This window comes from Corylus avellana, chromosome 1 (genome assembly GCF_965113065.1).
Source record: "Corylus avellana chromosome 1, dhCorAvel1.hap1.2, whole genome shotgun sequence".
Lineage (NCBI taxonomy): Eukaryota > Viridiplantae > Streptophyta > Magnoliopsida > Fagales > Betulaceae > Corylus > Corylus avellana.
This window is the reverse complement of record NC_142490.1, coordinates 19434998-19458351: the sequence shown is the minus strand read 5'-3', so window position 1 is coordinate 19458351 and position 23354 is coordinate 19434998. Positions and strand designations below refer to the sequence as shown.

The 23354-nt window shown below is 38.7% G+C and overlaps 1 protein-coding gene across 1 annotated transcript; it reads right to left on the bottom strand.

Annotated features, from left to right (window-relative positions):
• Nucleotides 1-15618: 15618 nt before the first annotated feature.
• Nucleotides 15619-18251, bottom strand: LOC148588063 (uncharacterized). The gene is made up of 4 exons (XM_088513978.1): nt 17770-18251; nt 16735-17194; nt 16328-16626; nt 15619-16228 (listed from the first exon to the last, which is right to left on the bottom strand). The coding sequence occupies exons 1-4, from the start codon at nt 18249-18251 to the stop codon at nt 15619-15621; spliced, it is 1851 nt and encodes a 616-aa protein (XP_088370104.1).
• Nucleotides 18252-23354: the final 5103 nt, after the last annotated feature.

Genomic DNA, 23354 nt, shown 5'->3' with positions numbered 1-23354 from the left:
GTGTCAAAACCAGTGAAGGTTCAATAAGTTTTATGAAGTTTTTCCATATTTATTAGTTTGGTGTTACTCAAACTATTAAGCTCAAGTAATGATGTCCTCAAGGGGTAGTTCAATCGGCTGTAAACCACGCCTTATGAAACGGAGGTCACTAGTTCGAATCTCCCTCTCTCCCTTCTCTTGTGTGGACATGTCAAAAAAAAAAAAGGTCAATTAATGCTCTACGTACCGGATCTGGCTTACAGGTTGTTATTTTAATAACAGCATGTATGCTGTAGTTTAGGCAACTGTCAAAATTAAAACTCATAGTTGCTTTATTTTTAAAAGCTTTTAATAAGAGAGATGGGAGAAAATGAAGAGAGATTTTTAAAAGATTTAATCTTAACCATTACCTAAACTACAGCATACATGCTGTTATTAAAATAACAACCTGTAAGCCGAATCCTGCTCTATATACCTAGCCCGTATAGTATCAACTTCTATTTTCTAAGCCTTATGCGGCGTGGTCTTCTCAACTAAAAAAAAAAAAAAAAAAAACTCAAATTTTCATGTAAATGTTTGAAAACTTAGCAGCTTCAAATCAAATTGTTCGTTTGTACTTTTTTTTTAAAAAAAAATGTTCTTTTGTGATGAACAACCTCGATATTTGGAAATTCAAATCCTTGAAATTGTAGAAACCCCAATTCCTTCTATTACGATCCATACACAGACTCAACAGGATCACATGATATGGAGGGGCAAGTTATCGTTTCAGCAGTTTATTTATTGTGTTGCGTCAGTTTGGGTCGCAATAGAAGAATGAACAATGAAATGTCTTCTATAAAAATAAAATGAAACGATAACTACTCGGCCTTCCATGTTATCCTGTTGATGAGCCTGTGTGTGGATCGCAATAGAAAAATGTACAATGATACGATAACTACTGGGCCCTCCATGTTATCCTGTTGATGAGTCTGTGTGTGGATCACAATAGAAGAATGAACAATGAAATGATAACTACTGGGCCCTCCATGTTATCCTGTTGATGAGTCTGTGTGTGGATCACAATAGAAGAATGAACAATGAAACGATAACTACTAGGCCCTCCATGTTATCCTGTTGATGAGTCTGTGTGTGGATCACAATAGAAGAATGAACAATGAAACGATAACTACTAGCCCCTCCATGTTATCCTGTTGATGAGTCTATGTCTAGATCACAAAGCAAAATGTCTACTTTGAGGACCAATGGCAGAGGGAGAAAAATAAATAAATGTAAAACTAAAAAACAAATGGTCAATTAGTGATTACTCGTTTGACATTTTTAGACTAAGAAATCAAATTATGTATAAAGGATAGATGAAACCATTATTTCAGGATTTCTAAAATCCAAACAAAGCAATCACATCCTCAACACTTGGAAATCCCAAACCCACTTCTTTTTCAGTATACGGTTATAATATTTAATGCAAAACCCAAAAAAAAAAAAAAAAAAAAGAAGCAAAAAACAAAATTTACATTTAAATATTGATCATCATCAATAACTTCTTCTAATAGACTTGGAAATGAGATGTAGAACGACGAAGGATCCAAACATTTTAGTGGCAGTAGCTTTCACGGATCTACTTGGGAGGTGTTATTATCTTCTGATCTACTTGGCAGTTTGCATTGTACATTCTTCTATTGCGATCCAACCAGCGAGCACTCGCTGGGATGCCAAGAATGAGATGATTTCATGAGGGTCTCCAGCGAGGACGATGAGTTCCAAGAGGAAGCGATTGTAGCGTCCCACATTACCTAGGTATGGAAACGGAGATGTGCTTCTATGTATACTTACACCCTTCTTGACAATGTGTTTTAAAGTCGTGATGGTCATGATTTCATTATAACTCTGCAGTTAAGCCAGCTTATGTGAGAGTAATAACAGGATAGGTCAACTCTTGTGAAGTTTGATTTAGGGGCGCCAAAAGTGAATTGGGTGAGGTATTACAAATCGCAATAGAAGAATGTACAATGAAACGATAACTACTGGGCCCTGTGCCTCTGTGTGGATCACAAAGCAAAATATCTACTTTTAGGACTAAGAGAATGTTAAATTATCACTTGTCTTAAAAGCTTAAGCTGATAGTAAGAGATAAATTTAATCATTTAATCAAAACTTTAATACTCTCTGTCATGTGTGAGCTAAAATTCACTTTTAATATTTAATTGAAAATTGCGTAGATGAAGGAGTCAATGTTCAAACCGAGGACCTTTGGCTTTGATACTATGTTAAATGACCACTTGTTCAAAAAGTTTAAGCTAATAGAAAGAGATAAATTTATTCATTTAATCAATAATTTAATAGGGAGAAAAAAAAAATATACTAATTTACTACGCAAATTTGGTAGAAGAAAACCTCATTAAAAAAATAAATAAATTGAAAATCGTTGGGATTGTATTTGACAAATAGAGATTTTAAGTCAAAGAGGTTTATTTTTTTATTTTTTTATTTTTTTTTAACTTTTGTTGAAAGTGCGTTTTGACCATTTTTAAAGTAAAAAAAAAAAAAAAAAAAAAAAAAAAAATCAAAGAAGTACTTTTAGAGTTTTTTACCAAAAATGTCAACTTTTTGTTTAATACAACTTTATAAGTACTAAAAATACTTTTTAAAATGGCCAAAACGCACTTTCAACAAAAGTTAAAAAAAATAAAAAAAAAAATCAAAGAAGTACTTTTAGAGTTTTTTGCCAAAAATGTCAACTTTTTGTTTAATACAATTTTATAAGTACTAAAAATACTTTTTAAACTCTTTACGATAATCGCAAACAAGGCTCTTTCCCATCATCCAATTCCAAATAGGCTCTTACCCATCTCGTGAGGTTGGTCATTTTATTTCAAATATATTAGGAAGCTTAATTGAAATGTAATATTATTTTCTGGATTAAAATGAAAAAGTAAGGTGTGATCGATTCGAATCTACCATCCTACGATGATCCACATGCAAAACGACAAAAGAGACAACAGACAAAGTCAATGGGATGGATGAAGTTTTTTATTCAATTTATTTATGCTTCTCATTAAATAATGTTGAAGATTGTTTTATAAATCCTGAACCATAAACAAACTTCATGTGATGTAAGTGTTGCAACAAGAGGTGCATTATTCCAATTGCAGAGCATTTTACAACATAAAAATGCCTTACAATTTTGCCAGGTTTCTCATGTTCCATAGTGGTGGAAAAGGTGAACCCTCTCCTAGTAAGTCACTAACCCTTCTGCATAGAATTGCATCATGAAGAACTCTTATTGTCTTCAGCAATATATCTATAACAGACATTATGCACTCAAGAATGTTAAATTAGATAGTAGAACTCACAGCCCTGTCAAATCACTCAAGACAGAAATGCTAGAAGGAATAGGCCCCTCAAGACCACTAGCTTGCATCTCTCTGTTAAGAACACAATTCCAATGGATTTAGTTTACACTTGAAAATTTCAGGTAGAAGAGATTTACATAGCATAGTAGTAAGTAAAAAAAAATCACATACAATTTCTGAAGTTGTTTCCAGCTTTGAAAGAAGTTAGGCATTCTTCCAGTGAAGTTGTTACTGCTAATCCTACTGCATATGAGCCAAATCGAAAAAAGATTGAGTGAAAAAAAAAGTTGAATATTTTCAAGGAAAAATCTAAAGTTATTGCTTGTAAAGCAATGGAAAAGATTACAACCACTTCCAGTTCTTTTAATTTGGTCAGATTAGTAAGAGTGGCAGGCAACTCTCCCGTGAGATTGTTAGCATTAAGAATGCTGCAGTCACCAGATGAAAACTTAAGACTGGTTCGACTAACTCCAATGTTAAATTATTACTAAAATCATTGAGAATTTAAAAATGATTAATCAAATGTAATTTGGAAAAAAGAAAGGAGGAAGAAAGAAAGACTGACAGTCTTTCCAAGTCCACCAAGTTCCCAAGATCAAGAGGAACAGGTCCAGAAAACAGGTTGCTCTCTATGGTCCTAAAATAGAGTCCTTTAGGATTACAGCAGGGTTAAACCAAATGAAACCTCATAATAATTTAGCAAAGAGATCCAGAGCATACAGAGCTTTAATAGTGGTAATCTTTCCCAAGTAATCAATACGTCTAGATAAGTTGTTTGCACTGATGGACCTGCACTTGATTCATTCTATTAGTAAAACAATTAGCTTTTACTTGCTGACCTTGGACATGAAACTTTAGTAAGTCATTTACAGATATTCCAACTGTGTAGAAGCCCATTCTTTTGGTATTGTACCACTAAGGTAGTTCCTATTGAGATCCCTATCAACAAGAAAAAAAAGAAAAAAAAGTGAGCTGTTTGTACAGAAGCACCAAGTCTAATTGGAAGAAAAACAAATAATTGGAAGCTCTTACGTTTCCCTTAGGTAGGGTAGCTTCACCAATGCTGGTGGAAGTCTACCAGTAAGATCCTGCCCTTTAAGAAATCTGCATGTCAAAATTTCCTTAAAAAAATTACAAATTTCGTGGTAAAAACTTCATGGTAAGGTCCTAGATTAAATAGATGACTTAAAAAAACAAAACAAAACAAAAAAAAAGATGCAGCTCCATTGTTACTCAACCAAGTTACACATCATATTCATACACTTAAGATTGAACTTCTCAATAAAGGAAGGGAGCGTACAAGCTAACTGTTGAGACACAGTTTTCCTACTGGTGACGTGGCACACCTGCCGAGTCCGAGTCGACTAACACTCAAGAGCTTTGGCTGCACAAGAAGGGAAAAGAAAAGGATCGAAGAGACTGGGGGTGAACCGGCAGGGACATTCCGATGCCTAAGTCAGAATTTGAAAGAGAGAGAGAGTATAGGCAACAAAAGAAAGTTTAGAAGCTAAAGTTGCGCTTACCCAAATATGAAGAAATGATCCGTCTTTTATAGGTGATAAGCGCCGAATGTTGCACATTCGAGCCCCTTAATTTGCATATGTTAATTCCTTAACGTTGTTATTTGTTTGATTTTGTTTTGTTTTTATGTTTTCAGGAGTTTAATAAAGATACAAGAAAATCATTGATTTTGGGCTCAAAATGCAATTCAAATTCTGTAGCAGTACTGTAGCAAAGTTAATGTAGTACATTACTGTAGCTACAGTGCGCTTGAGCGCACACATGCGCCAGAGGCAAAACAAACTCCGAAATTGAGAAGGAAAGTTTTTTTAGGTCTCCCAATCCGACTGGGTGACTAAATTACGATTTTTCTGGGATTCTTAGGGCTTGTAGGGTTCTCATAATCCCTATAAATAGGCTTCTAAGCATTGAGAAAAGGGAGACACCGCTTTCTAGAGCTAGAAATCAGAAAATTGTCTTTGGAGCTTAGAAGATCATGAGTGGCTAAACCCCTTCGTGGGGTGTTGATGTAACCCTATCCAAGCACAATGATTTGATTGTATTTAATTTCTAGATTTTCAATTTATGCATGTTGATTGTATAACTATGAGAATTGCTACCTTTTGATTATGTTCTTAATTATTAAATGCAATTTTTCTTAAATTCCAAAATCAATATTTGTGAAATTCTTCTTTTGTCTTAGAAAGTATTTTACTTTTATTGAAATCAAATCATTCTTGTTTTCTGTGATTATGAGGATGATGGTTATACAATGGGTTTAATTGACATATGATCAATAGGATTTGATAGGCCATGCCTAGGGAAGACGGATTATACTACACCCTAGTTTAGTGTAATTTAGGTAGACAGTCCGTGCCAACCGAAGATGAGTTACACTTATTCATTGATTGTATGTATCCTGTTAAAGAATTTGAAAATTTATACCTAGGGAAGACGGGTCGTACTGCATCTTAGTGGTTAGGTGGACGATCCGTGCCAACCGAAGATAGATTATGCTTATTTTTTAATAAGATAGTTTCTTGTTTATTTATAACATGCATAGAATGAATTTATGGGATTAATTACGATTAGCCATCGTTGTGCGGATAGAGGTGAAGTCAATACCCTACAATCTCTCTCTTATTTTAAATCTCTTTTATTTTCATGCACTTTAGTTTTAAAGAAAATCAAATCAAATAGCTTTTTTAATTAAGTTAATTTTAATCTTTCGAATTTGATAACAAAACCCCTGCAGTCCTTGAGGTTCAACACCCTCTCTATAGCCGTATCCTACAAAGATTCGTCCTATTGCGAGTGGTAATTTTATAATTGATATTTTTTATTACAAAAAATACCACACATCAATTTTTGGCGCTGTTGCCGGGGACTGCTTAACGGTTTTATTGTCAAATTTTAAGGATTAATTTTAGCTTAATAATCTATTTTCCTGTTTTCCGTTGCTAACTTTAATTCTGTTTTTGTGTTTTATTTTTATTATTTTTATTATTTTATATTTTTAGAATTCTCAAGCAGGGCCATAGCTGCCCATCTCTGTGATTGCGATTGAGCGCAGCCCGCATGAGATCGAGCGCACGTACGCATTCCACCTTTTGCGCTCGAGCCCTCCACTCCTCTGCTCACACCCATCTTCGGCAGTACGCTCGAGCGTACCCTGCCGTGCAATTTAGCTCATTAGCAGTAGTCGGCATCCAAATTTCCAAGGCACCCAAGGGCCGTTTGTGAGTTTTTATTTTTATTTATTTTTATTTTTCTGTTGTTATTTTATGTTAATTGTATTAGTTTAGTTCATGTGGGGAGGCATTCCAACACCCCATGGACCATGTTCATATTGCTATAGTCCTTATCATCATGTTAGAGATTGCACTACAGCAGGACAATTTTCTAATTATTCTTATGAGCATATGAACAGACCGTTCTCTAGACCGGGGAATGACCTTTATTCTGATCCCTATAACCCGGCACGGAGCAACCAGTCTAATCTCTCGTGGCAAGCTCAAGCTCTTGGGAATAATGCTCCACAACGTCATGAGTTGTACCATCAGGCATATCCTCAATTCAATGATCAATCCTATTATCCTCAATATCAGGCAACTCCACAACAGATATACCAAACCGAACCACCTCCTCCAATGGATTCTGACTTTCAAGAAAAAATGTTAGATTCTCGAGAGAATTTTTTAGAAAAGATGTCGAAACTTATGAACGAGATTAGAAGCGAGGTGAGGGAGATGAGTCAGACTGTGAACCTTCAACAGGAGATGGTGAACTCTCAATCTGAATCCATTGCCAAGATAGAAGCCTACGAAGAGGAGCCATCTCCCATCTATTGGCCTCCACAACAACAATATCAAGAGGAGCCATCTCCCATCTACTGGCCTTCACAACAACAATACTAAGAGGAGCCACCTCCGTTGTCAGATGCTGACTTTCAAAATACGGTGTTGAAGATTCTCAGTGAAGTAGAGGAGACGAATCAGATTGTGAAGTCTCAACAGGAACTTTATACCCCTCAATTCTTCGCCGCAATAGACGCCAAGATGGAAGCTCATGTTGAACAAATCATCAACCACCTCAATAGGATGGAAGAAGAAGAGTTTCAAAGTCAGCTGGTGGCCAATCCTGATGGACACTACATGGAGGAAGAAAGTACTTCTTGTCATGAGCAAGCTATCACCACACTGAGGAGTGGAGAGGTGGTCGAAAACCACGTGGAAGAAAGGAAGGAGGAGCCAAAGGAGGAGAAAATTGAGGTCCCACAGGATCTACATCGGGAAAAAAGCAAGGAAGCTAGCACTAAGGCTTCTTCACTATCACCTCCAATTCCCGAGATGCCATATGAGCCCGAAGCCCCTATTCTAGGTAATCTGAAATCTTCATTTTTAGGGACTGATGACACTATCCCGGTTATTATTTCTTATGACTTACTAAGAGGCCAGGAGGGTAGTCTGTTAGGGTAGTTAGACGAGCAAAAAGAGACCATCGAGGTAGAAAAACTCCCTAAGTAGTCTCCCCATTTTATTCCAATTCATGATTCCTTTTCGGATGAGAAATTGTTTGGGAATACTTATAGGGATCTACCTCGAAATGCTGACATTTGGAATTACCCATTTGTGGGTAAAATTTATTCTCTTTGGTCCAAGAGAAGAAAAGATTGCTGCTTCAAATTTAAACTTAAGGGTCAGAGAATACTGTGCGAATCAAGGATGTGGATTCCGTTGACTTGGCAAATTCCATATATTTTGACTAGATGAGTCAGTTTCATAGGATCGAGTGCAGGCCCTGTGTACTTGAACCTCACTTCACCAGGGTACATGATCTCCATCCAGGTTTATTTTATCCATTGTTGCTTCATTATTTGATTATATTTTTACAACAATGTGTGCACTTGATTGGTATTTGGTTGGAGTATCACTTTGTTTTGCAGGGACAAGTGTGCTTCAATTCAAGTTTGGGGGTGTGCAATGAGCCATGCTATTTCAAACAGTTCGTCCATCTCCCGGGTAAATTCTTTCCATATTATACACACATTGGGGACAATGTGTAATTTAAGTTTGGGGGTATGGTGGATACTTTACACACACTTTGTCCCAGTTTTATTTTATTTTTATTTGTGAAAAATCAAAAAGAAAAAAAAATATATGCATGTTCATGTTTGTCTTAAAATTTTGGTTGATCTTAAAAATTGTGATTCGATTTCATTGGTGAGCTTAAAATTTTGAACACATGATCTGATAATTGAATTTTTTTTAGTTTGGTTACTTGCTTAGGACAGTTGAGAATTCACATGTTTGATCTAATCTTACACAAGCACATTAGCACATAATTTGTGTGGTATGACATATGAAGTCTGATGTGTGTGTTTCTATGTCTGGGGTGAAACTGGATGATTTATTAGATGGATACTTTGGCATATACATATGTGAAAAAAAAGGAACAAAAAAAGAAAAGAAAAAAGAAATCATTGATAAGCTTTTCACTAAGTAACTGGGCCTCTTGCCTCAAAGCATTAAGTGTTCATGTCAAAAGGTGAAAAATTTTGATTTGATTGATGTCATGGTTAGTTTGGTTTCATAGCCTTTTTGACTCGAGTTACTAAGTCCTAGGGGTGTCTCTACACCTATTGCCCTAAAATCATCTGGTTTGGGAGTCATTAACTTAACACTCATTACATGGAAAGCTTAAGGGAACCAAATATTGCACAACATGACGAAAAAGAAAAAAAAAAGAAAAAAAAAGAAAGAAAAAAGAAAAATATGCCATTCTTGTTCTTTCTAATAGGGATTTCAGTGAACTTTTAGATATGGAGACATTGCACATTAGAAATGCTTGGAAGCTTCATATTTATGTGCTCGTTCACCTTACATTGTTTCGAACTTGTGATACCTTAGCATGTCTTGGTAAGTAACTAAATTTTAAAATTTCAATTCATTGTGAAGATGGAATTTATCTTTTTAAGCTTGCTAATGAATGGAAAATCATGGTTTTGAGTGATACCTTAAGTTTTGGATAACATGAACTCTTGTATGATGTTTGTAGGTAACATTTCTGAAAAACCTTCACGAGACTTCACTCGTCCACTAGGGAATTCCTAGGGGTTTAAAAGGCTTGTTGCATACGCTAAATGCAATCGTACATTCCACGAAAGATGGACTTATCTTTTTGTTTTTCAGTTTATTTTCTGTTTTGTATTGCTAAGGGACTAGCAATATGTAAGTTTAGGGGTGTGATAAGCGCCGAATTTTGCACATTCAAGCCCCTTAATTTGCATATGTTAATTCCTTAGCGTTGTTATTTGTTTGATTTTGTTTTGTTTTTGTGTTTTCAGGTGTTTAATAAAGATACAAGAAAATCATTGATTTTGGGCTCAAAATGTAATTCAAATACTGTAGTAAGTACTGTAGCACGTTACTGTAGCTACAGTGCGCTCGAGCGCACACAGGCTCCAAAGGCAAAACAAACTCCGAAATTGAGATGGAAAGTTTTTCTAGGTCTCCCAATCCGACTGGGAGACTGAATTACGATTTTTCTGGGATTCTTAGGGCTTCTAGGGTTCTCATAATCCCTATAAATAGGCCTCTAAGCATTGAGAAAAAGGAGACACCGCTTCCTAGAGCTAGAAATCAGAAAATTGTCTTTGGAGCTTAGAAGATCATAAGCAGCTAAACCCCTTCGTGGGGTGTTGATGTAACCCTATCCAAGTACAATAGTTTGATTGTATTTAATTTCTAGATTTTCATTTTAAGCATGTTGATTGTATAACTATGAGAATTGCCACCTTTTGATTCTGTTCTTAATTATTAAATGCAATTTTTCTTAAATTCCAAAATCAATATTTGTGAAATTCTTCTCTTGTCTTAAAAAGTATTTTACTTTTATTGAAATCAAATCATTTTTGTTTTTTGTGATTATGAGGATGATGGTTATACAATGAATTTAATTGACATATGATCAATAGGATTTGATAGGCCATGCCTAGGGAAGACGAATTGTACTACACCCTAGTTTAGTGTAATTTAGGTAGACAGTCCGTACCAACCGAAGATAGGTTACACTTATTCATTGATTGTATGTATCCTGTTAAAGAATTTGATAATTTATACCTAAGGGAGACGGGTCGTACCGCCTCTTAGTGGTTAGGTGGACGATCCGTGCAAACCGAAGATAGATTATGCTTATTCTTTAATAAAGTAGTTTCTTGTTTATTTATAATATGCATAGAATGAATTTTTGGGATTAATTATGATTAGCCATTGTTGTGCGGATAGAGGTGAAGTCAATACCCTACAATCTCTCTCTTATTTTAAATATCTTTTATTTTCATGCACTTTAGTTTTAAAGAAAATCAAATCTAATATCTTTTTTAATTAAGTTAATTTTAATCTTTCGAATTTGATAACAAAATCCTTGCAGTCCTTGAGGTTCGACACCCTCTCTATAGCCGTATCCTACAAAGATTCATCCTATTGCGAGTGGTAATTTTATAATTGATATTTTTTATCACAAAAAATACCACACATCAATAGGCATGAAGTGGTGGAAGTCCCCTAACCAATGACTTACTCTTCCCTTAGTTTCTGCAATGTAGTTGCTAACAAGGGATTTGAGTAGTTATCCCTACCAAGATCTTAGGGGATTAAGATCGTAGGATTTGGTGGTTACATGTATCACTTAATTTGAATATTTGTATGCGATTATTGGATGACATATCTTATTTGTATTTTAAATAGATATGATAGCTTTTTGTATGGATAAGGTCGCTTATCTATTAATAGCTGTATCTCCTAAGGTATCCGAGTTATCCTTGTTACCGAATCCTATGTGTCTTGAGTTAGTCTTGGACTTAACGGTCTCGGCTTCAAAGGTCTCGGATCTTATGGGTCTCGGATCTGTAGGTCTCGGAAATTGGGGATTTGGGCCTGGTTACCCAAAACCTTACTGGGCTTGGACCTTTCCATGCTTAGATTGGGCCCGAGGGTTGCTGGGCATTTAATGGGTTGATCTATGATCCAACAGTTACCCCTAAATTTCCATGTCTGTATGACTACAGAAATTTCATGTTTGAAGGAATGGGTTTGTCTTCCGAGGCCCGTCTCTGCATGAAAATGTTCGAGACGACTAATGATCTTCCGAGTCCTGTCTTTGCATGAAAATGTCCGAGACGACTAAGGCGGGAAAATTTTCCAAAAATTTTTGAAATTTGAATTTCAAATTTTGGGTGGGCAAATTTTTGAATTTCAAATTTTGGCAGGAAAATTTGAATTTCAAAATTTGAGGCGGCGTCGGTTGGTATTCTCGAGACTCCGTCGACTCATTAACTCAAGTACTTAAATGCCTCCACATGTCAGTTGCAGAGGCGCACCCCTTTCGGCGCATTTAATGCGCATGTTTCCAAGGCAAACTTTTATAAAAGGTGGTTTCTCCTCTTTTTCCTTCACTTTCTTCCTTTTTTGGTAAGAGCTTCTACTTTTGAGTTTCCTTAGTTCTCTGATAGTTTTCTTCGTTCTCCAAGAGTTTTCTTCGTTCACTTTTTCTTTTTCTTTCTTTCCACAACCATGTCTGGTGACAAGGGATCGGGCTCAGATGGTCTCGGCAGTAATACTTACCCAGCCTGTTAGCAGCCAGAGTTAACCAAGGCTGATGAGGGCAGGATCTGGGAAGAACGTTTCATTCTCAAGTCAATGACGCTTTGGTTTGACGACGAATAGATGGGTGCCATTGTGCGTCCTGATGCGCATAAGTCTGCTTGATGAGACCATGTTTCATGCTGGTTTCTGACTGCCCTTCTCAAGGGTAGTACGAGAGCTGCTGAGCCATGTAAACTTGGCTCTACATCAGATTGTGCCCAACGCATGGAGGTTGTTCTATGCCTGCCTCATGCTTTGGCCCATGGCTCTCGGACCAAGGCAGTTTCTCTCTGCACGAGAGTTTTTATGGGTATACCGGCTCCAAAAGAACCCAAAGTGTGAAGGCCTGTACAACTTCCAGTCTCGGTGAGGGAAGTTCATTCATATGGACAGCAAATATTCCAGCAACCACGGGTAGAAGAGTAAATACTTTTTTGCTATGGGTCAATGGGAGTTCTATCCCACTGAAGTTGCCGAAGGTCCGAGAGTGGCTTGGGAAACATGTGTTCCTGCGGGAAATGCGGCTAAAGAACCAATCCTTATTGACGATGAGCAGTGCCGTGTGAACAAAGTTTTGGCGTGGGCTCAGAAACATAAGAGTCTGATAAGCTACACCAGACTAATTAAGACGGCCTTGGAAGGAAAATGACTTGAAACCCTTGAGGGAGGTGTTGGCAAAACAAAGAAAAGACTGACTTCTAAACTTGTCCAAGACCCAAAGCTCGTCATCTTAGATCCTTCAGCAGCAAATACTCGAAGAGCTACCCCCCGAAAACCCATTCTTGACAAAGGCGAGAATAAGATGGTGGAGCTGCCGAAACAGAAGAATTTCCCACTTCTTACAAGTGAGCCTCTAAAAATAAGTGGGGGATCGGATCAACTTGAGATCCTTCAGCAGCAAATACTCGAAGAGCTACCCCCCGAAAACCCATTCTTGACAAAAGCAAGAATAAGATGGTGGAGCTGCCGAAACAGAAGAATTTCCCACTTCTTACAAGTGAGCCTCTAAAAATAAGTGGGGGATCGGATCAACTTGCAGCTCGACAACTCCAAACCTTTAGGCCTCTAAAGATGGAAACCAAGGCCAAAAAACCCAGCACTCCTCCTCCTCGAGTAGCCAGGATTTTGAAGCTGGTAAATGAGCCTTAGGAGCACGAGGCTCCTCAACTGAAAAAGTGGAAATTGGTGAAGGCGGCGGAGGCAAAGGTACAGGATCAGTTTGCCAGCTTCTTGGCCGCTAGAAGGAGGACCGGTCCTAAGCCTGTGTTGAAACTTGCGGCAGAAGTAAAGGCCTTCCTCGCAAACGAGCACATCTCGGCGTTACCATTGAATGCTACTCCCCTAGTCTCGGTTGGTGCTGTTGCCGGGACCGCAATTCCCATCGAGTCCGCATCATTTCAACCCTTGGGCTCAAACATCCAACACATCTTGGATGAGATAGAGTTAGAGGAACACTCGGAGAGCTCCGTAGGGATGGTGCGTGAAAGGGCCGAGGGGCATACTGTAGCGGCGGGGGAAGGGCTACAGCCTCGGCCTTTATCTTCTATTGCTGAGGATGAGCCCATAGCTCAGGCTTCGAAACCTGCAAAGGCTCGGATGTCGACATCTTCCCGTGCCGAGAAGGCTTCTACTGTTGAGGCCTCGCCTTCTTTCGATTGGTTAATAAGGCCTCAAGGGGTGGATTGGACTATCGGCGGGCCTCTTGCGAAGTTCAGTGGTGATCTGAAGGGCAACCCTTTTCCAAGCCTTGGTGGATTTAATTCCCCATGAGAGCCTAACAATGAAACGTGACACATCTGCTCAAAGCATGACCGAGTAGATGATTTTCTTCCAACATTTTGTGAGTATATTACCTTTTCTTTATTTTTTTTTTTTTACATATATACTGGTCAAATTTTGTTATTGAGCATCATGAAGTCGTTGGTCTTGTATTGCTACTTCCGAAAGGTAGCCACAGACTCGGCGACCAGGACAATCAGTCTCAAAGACAAGGTTTCTGAGCTGGAAGCCGAGAATGCCAAATTGAAAGAAACTGTGGCTAGGCAAGATGAGGAGCTGCTGCTATCGAGTCGACAATAGTCTATAATGCAAGCTAAGCCCTCCGACACTGCTGCGGCTAGGGCAAGAGCTGAATCTAAGGCCAATGAGCTGTCAATTGAGATTGAAGGTCTCCGAGCTGAAGTGAATCGACTTCAGGAAGACAATTCTATCATTAGGGAGGAACTGAGCCAATTGGCGGAAACACATGCGGAGGTCTCGGATCAGCTGAAATTGGCCCAAGCTGAGGTCACAAGTCAAAAAGCCTTAGTGGTGAAGGTGACTGAGGCCAAGGTTGTCACCGAGGAGAAACTTAAATTCTTCAATGGCAAGCACATCCAGGTGAGGGCTTAGCTAAAGGAAGCCAAGACCCGAGTTGCCAATTATTTATGCCAATTGTCCTTTGCCTCATGGATTCGAAACTATGCCTAGGCTGACGAGCTTATTCTAGGCTTCGAAACCTTCCAAGCTTGGGCTAAAGATTCGACATGCACAATTGATCTTGACAAGGTGAAGATTGAAGACATCCCTTGTTTAGATGCAGCTATGGCGTAGTTGGTTAACCTTGGCCAAGAACAAATACCCGATGCAGCAGGCATAAAAAGAATTTTTCTATGATCCCTTCACGGATCAACAGTGCCAAGGTATTGAGACTGTCCCTGGTAATGCAGAATCTGCCAAGGTTGACATTGCCGAGTCTACATCTACTGAGGCCCCTGATGTTGTTCCTGCTTTTGACCCTAAAGAGGGATAATGTATAATCCTTAAAGGATTTTTTGTATATATCTCAATTCTCTTAATGAAGTGAGTTTTTGTATATTTTTTTGTTTAACTTCTTTGAAAAATATCGTAAGTCTAACATCAGGTCTCGGAATGATAACACTTTGGGTATAGTTTCAACACATAACACCCTTTGATAAAAGGAACCATAACTATGTTTGTCTGAGTTTGGTCTTGAGAAAGCTTTTTGGCTTTAGATTTTACTTAGATTTAACCATTGTTATTTTTCTCCGAGTTGGGTCTCGGGGGATCTCTTAGGTTTTTTACTTAACCCCAAATTTAACCATAATTATGTTTCTCCAAGTTGGGTCTCAGGAAATCTCTTAGGTTTTTGAACTCTGGGTTATATTAAGCTTAGAGAGATCTTTTTCAGCTAGGTCTGTTTAGGACTCGGAAAAGCCTCTTCTGCTGTACTTTTCGAGACTTATATTTTTGTTAGCAAAGTTTCTTCAGTTGCACTCATGAACTTTGAATACTGCTTAACTCCGAGATACATTATTCATTGGAATGAAAATAACTACATGAAAAAGGAAATCACATATTACAACATCTTAGACTTAGTACATTTTAAGGTGCTCAACATTCTATGGCCTCGGAAGAGCCTTACCTTTGGAATCTTCCAAGTGGTACGCTCCTGCTCTTCTGTACTCAATCACCTTGTAGGGTCCTTCCTAGTTAGGAGCCAGCTTTCCCTCAGCTGGGTCCTTGGTCGCTAGCGTGACTCTACGTAGGACCATATCTTCAACTTTGAAGCTCCAAGGCTTGACCTTTCTATTGAAATACCGAGCTACTCTTGCCTGGGATACTGACATAGTCACTTGGGTTTAATCTCGTTTCTCCTGTAGCAAGTCCAGGTGTAGTTGTAAGCCCTCGTTATTGGTCTTGGGCTGAAAGGTCTCTACACAATAGCTGCCTGAGCCTATCTCGGCTGGAATCACCACCTCAGTCCCGAATGCCAAGGCATATGGTGTCTCCTCGGTTGCAGTTCTTTTGGTTGTCCGGTATGCCCACAATACTTCTAGAAGGTCTTCTGCCCAATCTCCTTTGCGATCGTCAAGTTTTTTCTTCAAGATTTTGAAGATTGTTTTGTTGGTGGCCGCTACTTGCCCGTTCGCTTGAGGGTGTCCTGGAGATGAGTAGTAATTCCTTACATGGAGTTTGGCACACCAATCTTGGAATGAGTCACAGTCGAATTGCTTGCCATTATCTATAACGAATGCATGGGGAATGACGTACCGGCATATGACGCTCTTCCATAAAAACTGTTCTACCGCATTGGTTGTGATATTCACTAAGGCTTTAACCTCTGCCCATGTGGTGAAATAATCCACAGCGACAACTGCAAAACGTACACCTCCTTGCCACGAGGCAACGGTCCCACTATGTTTACCCTCTATTATGAGAAGGGCCAAGGTGAAGAGATGACACTTAGGTCTTTAGAGGGTTGGTGAGTAACATTAGTGAATCGTTGGCACTTGTCACAATCTCTGACAAATTTGGCCGAGTCCCGATGTTGGGCCAATAGAAACCTACTCGGACAACTTTGTGCGCAGTATTCTAGCTCCAGAATGGCTTCCGCAGATCCCTTCATGGATCGCTCTAAGGATATAATTTCCTTCCTCTCTTGAAACACATTTGAGGAGTGGTAACATGAAACCCCTTTTGTAAAGAGTTCCATTTAACATTGTAAACCTTGCAACTTTTATCCTCAATCGAGTAGCCACCTTTCGATCTGAAGGAAGGACTCCCTTTTCCAGGTATTCCACTATTTTCATTTGCCAGTCGGGTATGGTCTTGGCTGTCGAGACCGACACTGTCTCGGCAATGGATGACTGTGGAAGAATTTGGATGGGTGTTTCATCTTCAGTCTTCCCATCTAATGTCGAAGCTGTTCAAGCCAGTCTGTCTGCTCTTTCATTCTCTGGCCTGAGGATTTTTACAATGCAGAACTTCTTGAATAAACTTTGCATCTCTTGCACCTTAGATAAGTATAACTTCATCTTTTCTCCCTTGGCTTTAAATTCACCTTGAATATGTTCGACGATGACTTGGGAATCACTTCGTACCTCCACAAATTTGGCTCCCATTTCACAAGCTAAACCAAGTCCTGCTAGAACTGCCTCATATTCGGACTCGTTATTTGTAGTTTTGAATTTTAACTTCAAAGAACTGCACAACTCTTCCCCATCAAGAGTAATCATCACTATTCCAGCTCCACTAGGCTTCTTCGTAGAGGACCCATCTACATAAATTACCCACGTCTCATCACTTGGGCAGCCAGTGACATCAAGCAAATTAGTGAACTCTGCGAGAAAATCAGCCAGCGCTTGACCTTTGAGGGAATTCCAAGGGAGAAACTCAATGTCAAACTCTCCCAGCTCAATTGCCAAGTTAGCTAATCTTCCTTAACATTTTCTTCAAAAGGAACTAAGTCAAAACCCTTTTGGTATGAGCTTGGAAGTAAGGCCGGAGCTTTCTGGATGCTATGATCAAAGCGAAAGCCATTTTCTCCATCTGGGGATATCTTTCTTCGGCTCCCCTTAAAGCTTTGCTAATGAAGTATACGGGCCTCTGAATTCCTTCTTCTTCTCGGATTAATGCTGCACTGACAGTTGTTGGAGATACAGCTAAGTACAGATACAACACTTCTCCAGATATTGTCTAGCTCAGCAAAGGTGGACTCATCAGATACTTTTTTAGCTGTTCAAAGGCTTCTTCACATTCATCAGTCCATTCAAAAGCCTTTCTCAAGATCTTAAAAAATGGAAGACACTTATCGATTGATCGTGAGATGAACCGATTTAGTGCCGCGATCCTTCCAGTCAACTGTTAGAGCTGTTTCAGATTCTTCGAAGACTGCATATCTAGAACAGCTTGTATCTTCTCGGGGTTGGCTTCTATTCCTCTGCACGACACCATATAATCAAGGAATTTCCCCGACGAGACTCCGAATGCACATTTTGAGGGTTGCATACTTCTCTTGCAAGTCAAGTGCATGGTTTCGTGGCAGCACACTTTTGACAAGCATGTCATTAACGTAGACTTCCATATTTCGTCCGATCTGGTCTTGGAACATTTTGTTAACCAGCCTATGGTATATTGCCCTTGCATTCTTCAAGCCGAAGGGCATGACTTTGTAACAGTACTGGCTTCGGTCAGTTATGAATGCAATTTTCTCACGATCTTCCGGATGCATATAGATCTGGTTATAGCCAGAGAAAGCGTCCATGAAGCTGAGTAAGCCATACCCAGTTGTCGAGTCAACCAACGCATCGTTGCGGGATAATGGAAAGTTTTCTTTTGGACAAGCTTTATTGAGGTCAATGAAGTCTACGCACATCCTCCACTTCCCATTGGATTTTTTGACCAATGCTACATTGGCTAACCAATCGGGATAATGGACTTCCTCAATGAACCGAGCTCTAAGCAGCTTTTCTACTTCTTCAGCTATAGCCATATTCCGCTCAGGAGTGAATTTTCTTCTTTTTTGCTTTACCGGCTTCACACTCGGATCGACATTGAGTTAGTGGAGAATGTCTTCAGGACCGATTCCTGGCATTTCATCATGAGTCCATGTGAAAACTTCCAGGTTCTGTCGAAGGAAGGTGACGAGACCCTCTTAGATCCTGTGACCAAGCTGCGTCCCGATCTTCAAAATTCTGCCTTCACCAACTACCACGTCTTCCAGTGGCTCAGCTGGCTCACCCTTTGGCTCATTCTTGCCTTTACCATGATGTGCCAAATACTATCTAAATTAATAGATAATATTTAGTATGTTTTAATTCGCAAGTGCACAAGATCAAAACAATAGTATAGTGCCGCAAGTACGAGGTCGATCCCACGAGGATTGTGATTTTGTTTTGAATTAATTAAAATATCAAATTGTCACAGATTTGATATTAAGAAAATAAAAAGATATAAAGATAAAGTAAATGTAAAGGCAGGGCTTTGATATCCACCACTAATCATACTTAGATAATATAATAATATGCCAATGCTTTGATCATGTTATGCATATCTAATGTTTGTCAACCTAAGGGCATGGCGTATACTCCTTAAGCTATAGATTTCCCTAAGCAACGAGTTAGGCATGTCGTATACTCTAACTCTTTTCGTTTCTAAGGGATTTAGCATGGTGTATATTAAGTTGTTCTTTAGGAAAGCATATACTCTATGAAAATCGACAAACACATGAGGCCTAGGGCATGGCATATACTCCTGGTTCCCCATGTTGATTAACCCAAGAATCGCGGTGAGGATTCTTTTGTTACTTCTATTAAACCCAGGACTCGGCCATCCAAATTGATTTAACTAACTAGTCCATACCACATGCATATGTTGATCAGGCACACACATATGAGGAATTCATGCAAGTAGGCATTAATCAAGTTAAATAGCACAACAAGATCATTACAAATGCGCCAATATTGAAATATTAAATGAGCATAATTAGGGATTCAATCTAGCCCTCCTAAAGAGTTAATTACACATAATAAAAATAAAACTAAAAAGAAAAGGGAAAGAAAGAACCGAAAACCGCTCCTAGAAGTAGCCTCCAATCCTCTCCCCAAATTGTGCCTCTTCCAAGGATGTTCCAAGGATGTTTTTAATTGTGAGGCTTAGAGGTATATTTATAGGGCTTAGGAGAGTCCTAGAAGCCCTAGTAATCCTAGGAATTTTGGAGATTTAAGTCCAAGTCCAATTAGGATAAAGAAAACCTAAGTCCAAATCGGAATAGGATTCGCCCAGAATTGTGGTCTTAAATTACGGCGTGGTTTTTGCCTTGCGGTGCTCCTAATTGGGAAAATGATATTTCACAATGATTTGTATAATTTGGAGTTAGCTTTCTAATGCCGCTTGAATCACCTCAATCAAATATCTTAGCTGAAAGTTATGGTCAAAATACCAAGAGGTATGCAGAATCCAATTTTGCCTCCAATCCAATTTGACTTCAAATTGAGAAATTCCGAATTAATCCTTTCCTTTATTTGATTAAACTTAACCATGATTGGCTAAGCTTAACCATATCTTCTAGGTCTTCCCAATTTGCCCTTTAAGCTTGGAATTTTTCCAGAAACGCTTTCTTTTCTTTCAAAAGCCTATAAAACAAAGAAAATACAAAAAGGAAGTAAAATGGCATAAATTAACTAAAACTAAAGGATTAAAACATGTAAGTTAAGGACTAGCACTTATATCATACCACCTACTGTACCAATTACAATAGGAGTTGGTGATGTGGTATTTTTGTGACCAAAAATATCAATTATAAAATTACCGCTCGCAATAGGACGAATCCCGTAGGATAGGGCTGTGTTGAGGGTGTCGAACCTCAAGGACTGCAGGGGTTTTATTATCAAAATTCGAAAGATTAAAATTAACTTAATTTAAAGGAGATTTGATTTGATTTGCTTTAAAACTAAAGTGCATGAAAATAAAAGAGATTTAAAATAAGAGAGAGTGTAGGGTATTGACTTCACCTCTATCCGCACAACAATGGCTAATCATAATTAATCCCAGAAATTCATTCTATGCATGTTATAAATAAACAAGAAACTACCTTATTAAAGAATAAGAATAATCTATCTTCGGTTGGCACGGATCGTCCACCTAACTACTAAGATGCGGTACGACCCGTCTTCTCCGGGTATAAATTATCAAATTCTTTAACATGATACATACAATCAATGAATAAGTGTAACCCATCTTCGGTTGGCACGGACTGTCCACCTGAATTATACTAAACTAGGGTGTAGTACAATTCGTCTTCCCTAGGCATGGCCTATCTAATCCTATTGATCATATGTCAATTAAACCCATTATATAACCATCATCCTCATAATCACAGAAAACAAGAATGATTTGAGATCAACAAAAGTAAAATACTTTCTAAGACAAGAGAAGAACCTCACAAATATTGATTTTGGAATTTAAGAACAATTGCATTTAATAATTAAGAACATAATCAAAAGGTAGCAATTCTCATAGTTATACAATCAACATGTATAAATTGAAAATTTAGAAATTAAATACAATCAAACCATTGTGCTTGGATAGGGTTACATCAACACCCCACGAAGGGGTTTAGCTGCTCATGATCTTCTAAGCTCCAAAGATAAATTTTTGATTTCTAGCTCTAGGACGCGATGTGTCTTTTTTCTCAATGCTTATAGGCCCATTTATAGGGATTAGGAGAACCCTAGAAGCCCTAAGAAGAGGCACCTGAGTTCTTTGAAATTATCTACCGACTTGGCGGCCAATTTGGCGAACCAATCCTTGGCAACTCCTACCAAGGTGAGGGGGAATATTCTGCATGTGATTTCATCCGAAGTTCTATGAAGGGAGAAATGAGCGCGGATGCTTTCCATGTGTTCAGCAAGGTCACCATTACCGTCATACTTGTCAACACGAGGCATCTTGAAGTTGTCAGGCAAGGGGAAGTCCAACACTCGATCAGTAAAAGGCAAATCGGTGTTGTCCATAAGCTCTCCCGCAGTGCTTTTCTCCTCCTTGATGGCCAATTGGCGAGTTAGATCCTCATACTTCTTCTCGAGATCTTTCATATTAACATTAACTTGGCTCTCATTTCGCCCATCATTGTGGTCTTCTTGGCGAGATTTCTCTCGTCGAGGCCTAGTATGCTGAGACCTCTCCGGGTTCTCTTGCTCGCGATGTTCCTCATTCTGGACAGTCGTATAATGGCTGGCTTGAATTGAACTCGCATCCTCTTTGCGATGCTGGTCTAGAATCAGCTTTCCCTGACGGATCTCTGCATGCATCTCCTTCTCATGCCTCTCTTCATGCTACTTTGCTCGCCTTTCCTCTCGCTCTTGGTCCCTCCGGCTATTGTGGCCTTCAGCAACCGTGAGCCTTGTGGCGAGGTCTTCATTCTGCTTCTTCATTCATAGATTCAGTCATCTGTTTCATGGAATCAGCTAGATTAGGAGCCGGCGCGCCAGAGGCGCCTGCTTGAGTGGAACGGGTGGTCACCATACTAGATTAATAAATGGTAAGAACTGATGAAAATTGAGTTCCCACAGACGGCGCCAAACTGTTGAAGCACAATTTTCCTGCTGGTGACGTGGCACACCTGCCGAGTCCGAGTCGACTAACACTCAAGAGCTTTGACTGCACAACAAGGGAAAAGAAAAGGATCGAAGAGACCCGGGGTGAGCCGGCGGGGACACTCCGATGCCTAAGTTAGAATTTGAAAGAGAGAGAGAGAGTATAAGCAACAAAAGCAAGTTTAGGAGCTAAAGTTGCGTTTACCCAAATATAAAGAAATGATCCGTCTTTTATAGGCATGAAGTGGTGGAAGTCCCCTAATCAATGACTTAATCTTCCCTGAGTTTCTGCGATGCAGTTGCAAACAAGGGATTTGAGTAGTTATCCTTACCGGGATCTTAGGGGATTAAGATCGTAGGATTTAGTGGTTACATGTATCACTTAATTTCAATATTTGAATGCGATTATTGGATGACATATCTGATTTGTATTTTAAATAGATATGATAGCTTTTGTATGAATAAGGTCGCTTATCTATTACTGGAGGATTGGTTTTGGAGTTGCTTCACTGACAAGCTTTTCTATTTACTTTTGAATGAAGTCTCTTTTCTTGAAAGATAAAAACGAATGTTATTTCCTAGGAGCGGCTCGTTTTTCGAGTAATATTAGAAGTCTCTTTTATGTCACTTTAAAAATGATGTGCTTTTTTAAAATCACAATTAATTTTATAATTGATTATTATTAAATTTTGATGAAATTATGATTTTTGAAATTCTACATTTTGGGCCACCTGTAATATGTAACCAGTTTTTGCTAACAAAAAATTATAAACTTCATTTACCTTTGATATCATATTAATCAATTTCTTTCTCATTTTTTGTCTTAAAACTCTTTACCAAATACACTATATTTGGGTTGACCTAGGAGTGAGAAGGCTTGGCTTTCGGGCGCAAATGACATTCTTTATAAGTATTTTGCTTTGATTTGAGGCTGTTTTATAGGATCCTTTGATTATGAATAGGAGGAGTTTGAAGCTCGAAAGTCTAAGCTTTCTCAAGGGAAATCGCCAATGAACCGATCTTTGTCTAGCTGCCCATCTGCTTCTTCTTCTTCGGATTAAAATCTCCAATAATTTAAATTGGTGTTTACCTCAAAAACACTTTTTTTGTATGTAAGTTTCCAAGACAATTTAGCAAAAATTTCAAGAAAAGCTTTGTCTTGATAGGATCTGGCTTGCTAATCCATGCATACTCCATAAGCCAATTTGCACAAGCCAATTTACACAGGCAGCCAAAGATTGTCCCAAAAGGGCCAGAGGGGCATAACAACAATATTTCATGAGTAAAATAGTTACATTAAAATAGGGCAACCCGAGCAATAGCGGAAATCTTTTTTTTTTTTTTTAACTGTTGTGAAGCATACAAAGGATAGCTTCTTAAACTAAAAAACAAAGGAGTTTCTAAAAGGTAGCTCAATCGGCTGGGGACCACGCCTTATAAAGCGGAGGTCACTAATTCGAATCCCCCCTCTTGTGTGGACATGTAAAAAAAAAAAAAAA